Source organism: Sphaeroforma arctica (genome assembly GCF_001186125.1).
Source record: "Sphaeroforma arctica JP610 unplaced genomic scaffold supercont1.96, whole genome shotgun sequence".
Lineage (NCBI taxonomy): Eukaryota > Ichthyosporea > Ichthyophonida > Sphaeroforma > Sphaeroforma arctica.
In genome coordinates, this window is record NW_014040462.1 from 72,175 (window position 1) to 79,239 (window position 7,065).

Sequence of the window (7,065 nt, forward strand, 5' to 3'; positions counted from 1 at the left end):
AGTACCGATTGTAACATACTGTCGTTGGTTTTGCGAAGTATTGTGAGTCGTATGTGTATGTGGAAATACATCTCTATTCATCTGTATGGAACTGGATATAGCTATATTACTTGAATACTGAGGAACCGTGAGCACACAAAGGGTCAATGAAACAGAAAGCGTCTGTCAGTTTGCCTGCGCAACATTAAAGTTGACATCATTTGTGTATGGTATGGTGTTCAGATTATCTCATTTTTGACTCACTAATTGAAAACGAATGGTCGACAGGGACATTACGTCAAATCATCTAGATGTACAGATATACCCACTCGGATGACCAAAATACATAAATTACACAGGAATCGTTATACACATATATACGTACGAACATCCCTCTCCCTTTTCCAAGTATTTATGTCTAGATATATCTAAGTGTATTTATTTTAATGCTCGTTTCTGGACATGCATTTATGAGTATTTCTACATAATTATACCTTTAAAAATTGATGTGCCAATTCACACCAGTGTACCTACATGTACATTTATGTAAATTCCTATATGCATGAACATGTAGTCCAATGCATCTATATACATATATATATATATAAATATATATATACATACATATATATATATATATATATATATATATATATATATATATCATATATATATATATTTATATATAGATATATATTATAATATTTGTGTCCGTGTCTGTGTGTGTATATGTATATTAATACATATTTATCCTCATATATTATGTATATATATATAAATATATATATATATATATATATATATATACATATGTTTCTATATGATATATATATACGTATACATATATATATATATATGTATAAATATATATATAGATATATATATATATATATATACGTACGCATGCATGTACGGATGTATTTATGTATATATATATATATACATTTATATACGTTTATATGAATATATATATATATATTTATATTTATATCTATAGACATATATCATATATATAAATGTGTGTGTGTGTGTGTGTGTGTGTTATATATATATATATATATATATATGTGTGTGTGTGTGTGTGTGTGTGTATGTATATATATATATATATATATATATGAATATTTTATGCATTTGTATATTATATCTAAAGCTTGATAGAAATCAATTTAACTTCACATGTATATCCCTTCGCTTGTTATGTATCTGTGTACTCTTATGGCTGCTACTAATATTTATGCAAACTGTTTATATGAGTTAAACAGTTTCAGAGGAGTTCAAATATACATATTGGCACATATGAATTGTTAAATGCATTCAACTTTCATATTGTATTTTATTTTAGTGAAGTGTAGCAGTTTAGCAAACGCTTTGGTGCCTGTGTCCATGTTGCTCAGGTGTACGAAATACAAGTATTCTTGCTAAGCACACTCGTGTTCACACTTTCTCGGACGCTGGTTGCGTACATGGTGAATAATTGCTCATTTTATTGCGCCTGTGTCTTGCATCTTTATTGTAGGCTGTCGAGGCTCGTACCGGACCTAGAAAGTACGAAAATATGGATTTGGAAGAACTTGACGAATTCGAAGATGAGCTTGATGACGAGCAGATTGTACATGCGTACAGGTATGTGCTTGTCGGTGCCTTGTCTATCTTGCAACTTCTTTCGATACAATCGGTACTGTAACTCACGAATAGTCATAGTATTGTTTACTTTATTTGTGTGTCGATAATCTCCTCGTTGTATATATATATTGATATCTATTCATTTATTTATTTATTTATGTTGTCATCGAATATAATTATATCCTCGTGTTTACAGGCGACAACGACTGGAAGAAATGAAGGCAAAACTATCGAAGGAAATATATGGGGAAGTTATAGAGATTTCGAAACCGGACTGGAAGAAACAAGTGAACGAGGCAGGGGAGAAGATCTGGGTTGTGGTGCATTTGTACCAAAATGGGTAAGCAGCTTATGATGTAGGCTAGCAAGCTATACTTTTAACTGTTGCTCGAAAAGTTGTGCCTAACGTACGCGGCTATAATGTACGCCAAAATGGGTAAGCAGCTCATGATGTAGGCTAGAAAGCTATACTTTTAACTGTTGCTCGAAAAGTTGTGCCTAACGTACGCGGCTATAATGTACGCGTCCAAAATGACGCAGTATGTGATCATTGTAGTCACGCGCATATCTCTCGTCTCTATGCTACGCTTCTTATGATAGGATCGAAGCCAGCAAAGTGGTCAGTGGATGCGTAGAAGCTCTTGCCAAGAAGCACAAGGCTACGAAGTTTGTGAAGATCTTATCTACGAGATGTATTGAGAACTACCCGGATCGGAATCTGCCCACCCTGTTCGTGTACAGAGATGGGGAGCTTAAGGGACAAGTAGTTGGCCGTAGTTCTTTCGGTACTGGGGATGTTACTGTGACAGGTAAGTTGAGTGAGAACTGTTGTGACTTGTTTTAGCGAATCGAGTTTTTTTGGCGCATACTTAACGCATCACACAGCGTTGAACTTCTTTAGCGGAGTTTCTTTCAGCTTGGATACATTGCAATCTAAGCTTCAATGAGCGATTATACGAGCAGTTCAACCCTACGTCACTCATTCTGATGTACACGCTCTATCATCAGGTGTTGAAGAAAAGCTGAGCAAAATCGGAGCGTTCGGCGCTGAGCACCGGTTTGAAACAGCCACGCAGGTACCGAACTTTGAGGTGAAACGATCTAAAGGCTTAGTTGGGCAGGGTAGAAAAGAGAGGGATTCGGAAAGTGATGGTTCGAATAGCGATGATGATTGGTGAAGCTCTCTGGAGGTGCATTGAGCATTTCATCAGTACAGTGACGGTGGGATGGGAAGGGATGCACAGTCCTTGGTCCGAGTAATACATGGGGGGTCATGGCCTCATGAGTACTCAATATGCTTTCCATTTTTGGCGTTTTCGATTGACAAACCCGGCTGTTCGCTGTGTTGTACGCGCGACGCTAAGAACTTGGCAGAAAATTTCATATCGATAGGCATTACTCGCGAAGTGTACTATCACTACCATGACCAAAGTTTCTGCCCCTTGGGCCCTTTGTGGGCAGTAAAAGTTCTCCACGGTCAGAATGAACCCTCAACCGCATGCCGAAGGGTGGTGTGGCCTGTTAACGTATTTCCCGTATCGGCGATACATTTTTCTTAGAATCTGGATAAACTCGTTTGCCTAAGGAATTCCAGTTTTTTTAGTGATAACGATCATATCAACTGATCGACAACAATCACGAGTCTCTTATCAAAGCTAGACTACTGTGTCTAAACTCTAAACTCTAAAACCCGTTTCGATATGGCTGCATAACTGCACGCGGACGGCTGAAGATTGAGCCAGGGCCCGGTGAGCTCGCTGTCCGCTGTGGGGGACATTGGGACTCGCCAGCAACAGTAGCCTTTGTAGCACGCGTGAAAATGAGCAAATCATGGTCTTTTTTTACATAAATTTATTTAAGACGCACATGTGATTGGTCCTTTACCTTTCAATAGTAGTTCGGATGAGTGGGGGCAACCCTCTGGATTTTTTTGCGTAGAATAAGTTATGTAAAAATGTAACAAATATGCAAATATACATTGTAAAACTCTCGGCTTTTACAACATAATATTGTAATTTTTTTTTTGTTTACAATACGACGACGCGTCAACAACTCGACACACGCGAGTCCGATTCCCGTCCTCCGTAACAGTCCCAACTCCCACACATCACAAATGTCAACTGTCGAGTAAATCATTTTTTTCCAAAACACACAAGTATTTTTTTAACTGTCGAAATGACAATTTTGTCAACGTGAAAAAAAAATAGATATCTACGCCCCACGGCAGTGCGGACTGCAGCACAGTCACTGTTGTCACACTTCACAGTCTCACAGAGACACAGATCCACAGTCTCAGAGTGCGAGTATGGTCTTTTGGTCACTGCTCTCTCTTGCTCTCTATTTTTCTGGAGACGTCAGAAACCTATTTTTAATTAATAATAAAAACCCACGTGGAACACTGTAAATACATCTTTTTTTATAAAATAAAATATATCAGTTAAACCCACCGGTCCTGGAGCGTGGGTCCTGAATGTTCAATATAAATAGAAGGTTAGAATTTTTCCAACAATAAAATACTTTATATAAAATCCAAAACAAAACAGTAAAAACAGTAAATACGTATTCTTAGACTCTCTGTAGAGAGTAGAGACGTAAATAGACTCGTAGACTGTAGAGTCGTACATAGTGTGCAGAATAAGAAATGCAGATTGCACAGATCTTTATGGATTTTTAACCCTCTTTTTTAGAGGATGTAATGCTACTGCCTTCTGTCCAATTGAATTCAACTTATACTGCTCTAATAAAATACTTTAGGTTTTTATGAAGACCTGCAGTTACTATTTACTCTTTACGTGTCGTTGAATATATAGTGTTTGTTTTAAATTCTTATCTTGTCAGTAATTGTAAATGATAAATAATTATATATATGAATATACAGTGCCAATTACCAGCAGTACTGGAGCGACGACACCTGATAGTTAACGACAGGTCGCAAAAGGAATCAAGTAGAAGCTAGAGAGAGGCCTGTTGAGTGACTGAGTCAGAGACTCAGAGTAGAGCCAGAAGGCGGAAAGCTGAAGTTTTTGTTTTTTATAAATCCGTCGTGCGTGGATCATTTCGGCCAAGAGACGATTTTGAATCTTGGCTTTCTTTACAAATGTTATTTTTAAACGACCATTGATACATACATATAATGTATATTCCATCCAAGCACTCGACAGTCACTTAGTATTATACAGGACGACGAACGTCATTAAAAAGAAACCGGTCGTTGATTAAGGTACGTCAGAGAATGGTAGTTGGAAAGATAGCTGCCACAGCCACGGCGGGGCTTGTTCTTATCTCCTCCGTTACAGCGCTCCCAAGGAAAAGCTGTGGGCGAAATGCAGACCCTGTTGATTATAGCTTTGCCATTTCTGCTGATTCGTCTATCAAAATTAGTGATGATGTTTTCAGCCGAACTGCTCGACAAGGCATTATTGAGGAAATAGATAATGCACTGGATGACAATCAGAGCGCCGAGAATTGTAAGTCATTGGGAGATTTCGGAGAGAAGTACGATACTTCTGATTGTGGCGAAGGTGACGTGAATGACCTGTGCGATGTGAAGTGTGCAGAAGGTTTCCAGGGTGGTTTCACCGAGTACCAATGTGGTGTCAATACCGACAAAACTCTCAGCTGGAAGGGTCAGCCACCCAACTGTAGAGGTGATGAGACCAACAGGTGCATTCCGCTCGTGTTGCCCGATATTTACAGAGGTCTGGACTACAAGTGTCAGCGAGTAACCCCCGGCACTGCATGTCAGGTTGTGTGTCGTAACACGGCCGTTGAGGGTAATGGCGGGCAGAGAGCCCAAGTCTGCAGAGAAGACGAGGATGGTGTGCTAGGATGGCAGGGTGGCTACCCGAATTGCACCGGCACTATTGCGAGTTGCGCCGCCATAGATTATTACGGCGATGGTTACATCTCCGAGTGTGGCGCTGGACTAGAGGGTGATACCTGCAGAATATTTTGCTCCGTTACCCGGGTTGGTTCTGCTCAGGATTTCACCTGTGGAGCTGACGGGCAGTGGCAAGGTACCAAACCTACATGTAACAGTAAACCGGATTATGAACCACTTAAGGATGTGTTCAATGATTTCTTGATCGGAGCTTCTATCAGAGACCCTGTCGAGGAGCTAGAGGCCGGCTCAAAACCTGAAACATTGGTAAGTGAGAATTACAATGTTCTTATCCCTGAAAATTACTTAGCTTGGAAATATATCTCCTCGAGAGAAGGTGAGTACGACTTTGAGAAGGCCGATCTTTTGGTAGAGTATGCTGAAGAGAAGGGACTGCCTGTAATCGGTCACTCACTCGCCTGGAAGGGCGGAGGTTGGATCTCCGAGCCCGTAGACGGCGAAGATCTATATGACACTTTGATGAGACGCATGGAAAGACACATTACGGATGTGGTCGGACGCTATAAGGGTAGGATCGGTAGTTGGGTTGTTGTGAATGAGTGGTTTGACAATGATGGTAATATCAGACAAGATTTCGCCCTGCCCAGAACTTTGGGTAAGGAGGGAATCAAGGCTGCATTCCGCTTTGCACACAATGCTGATCCCGAAGCTAAGCTCTATTACAACGGACATCATCTATGGAAGAAAGATAAGGCCGATGGCTTAGTAGAATTCTACAAGGAGATGGTGGCCGAGGGCGTGCCAATCAATGGTATTGGTATGCAAGGTCATCAATATCATACTGAAGGACCCACGTACAATGAGTTTGTAGGTACATATGTAACCGCCACTATCGATGAATTCGACTACAGTGTGAAGCTGTTTGGAGAGGCTGGCGCTGAGGTCCTGATGACTGAGGTGGATGTGAGTGTAAACCCTGAGGGTTGGAGTTGTTGCCGTGCGCTTGAATTGGAATCCCTTCCTGAAGATTTTCAAGACGGAGTCGATCCCTACCCTAATGGACTACCCGAAACAGAGCAGGTTAGATTGGCAGCACACTACCGCAAGTTCTTCCAGATGATTATGAGAAACAAGCAGTACTTCGCAGCTGTTTACTTCTGGGGACTGAGCGATGACCACACATGGTATAACTTCTGGCCTATCAATGGTCGCAAGGACTACCCATTGTTGTTCAATGAAGATTATCAGCCCAAGCTAGCGTATTATTCTGTCCTGGACATGGTACAACGTGGGGATTATTAGATTAGGAGTTCACGAAGATCTTACAAAGCCATTTAGAAAAATACGTCAAGTGACTGTAGTTCACTTTTAAAGATATAAAGATATATGACAATCGATTGCGCAGATATATTATATGTAGGAGAAATACTGTGACTATATAAATATGTAAATGTATATATATATTTATATTTATATTTACGTGTATATACGTACATCTATTGAGGCTTTAAAAAATCGCTCAGCGGATATGTATATTTATATATATATATATATATATGTGTGTGTGTGTGTGTGTGTGTGTGTGTATATATATTATTATATATATATATGTATATATA

The 7,065-nt window shown here is 39.6% G+C and overlaps 2 protein-coding genes across 2 annotated transcripts; both read left to right on the plus strand.

The window, feature by feature from the left end:
* Positions 1–1,496: 1,496 nt before the first annotated feature.
* On the plus strand, positions 1,497–3,470 carry SARC_02198 (hypothetical protein). Its single transcript, XM_014304052.1, has 4 exons — positions 1,497–1,605; positions 1,802–1,945; positions 2,206–2,414; positions 2,614–3,470. The coding sequence occupies exons 1-4, from the start codon at positions 1,538–1,540 to the stop codon at positions 2,781–2,783; spliced, it is 591 nt and encodes a 196-aa protein (XP_014159527.1). The 5' UTR covers positions 1,497–1,537; the 3' UTR covers positions 2,784–3,470.
* Positions 3,471–4,760: 1,290 nt separating this feature from the next.
* Positions 4,761–6,843, plus strand: SARC_02199 (hypothetical protein). Its single transcript, XM_014304053.1, has one exon. It carries the CDS (start codon positions 4,838–4,840, stop codon positions 6,746–6,748), a length of 1,911 nt encoding a protein of 636 aa, XP_014159528.1. The 5' UTR covers positions 4,761–4,837; the 3' UTR covers positions 6,749–6,843.
* The last annotated feature ends 222 nt before the right edge of the window (positions 6,844–7,065 follow it).

Coding starts and splice junctions, on each gene's coding strand:
- SARC_02198 (XM_014304052.1), top strand. CDS start 1,538: ATGGATTTGGAAGAACTTGACGAATTCGAAGATGAGCTTGATGACGAG. Junction 1,606..1,801: donor CAGATTGTACATGCGTACAG/GTATGTGCTTGT, acceptor TCGTGTTTACAG/GCGACAACGACTGGAAGAAA. Junction 2,415..2,613: donor TGGGGATGTTACTGTGACAG/GTAAGTTGAGTG, acceptor CTCTATCATCAG/GTGTTGAAGAAAAGCTGAGC.
- SARC_02199 (XM_014304053.1), top strand. CDS start 4,838: ATGGTAGTTGGAAAGATAGCTGCCACAGCCACGGCGGGGCTTGTTCTT.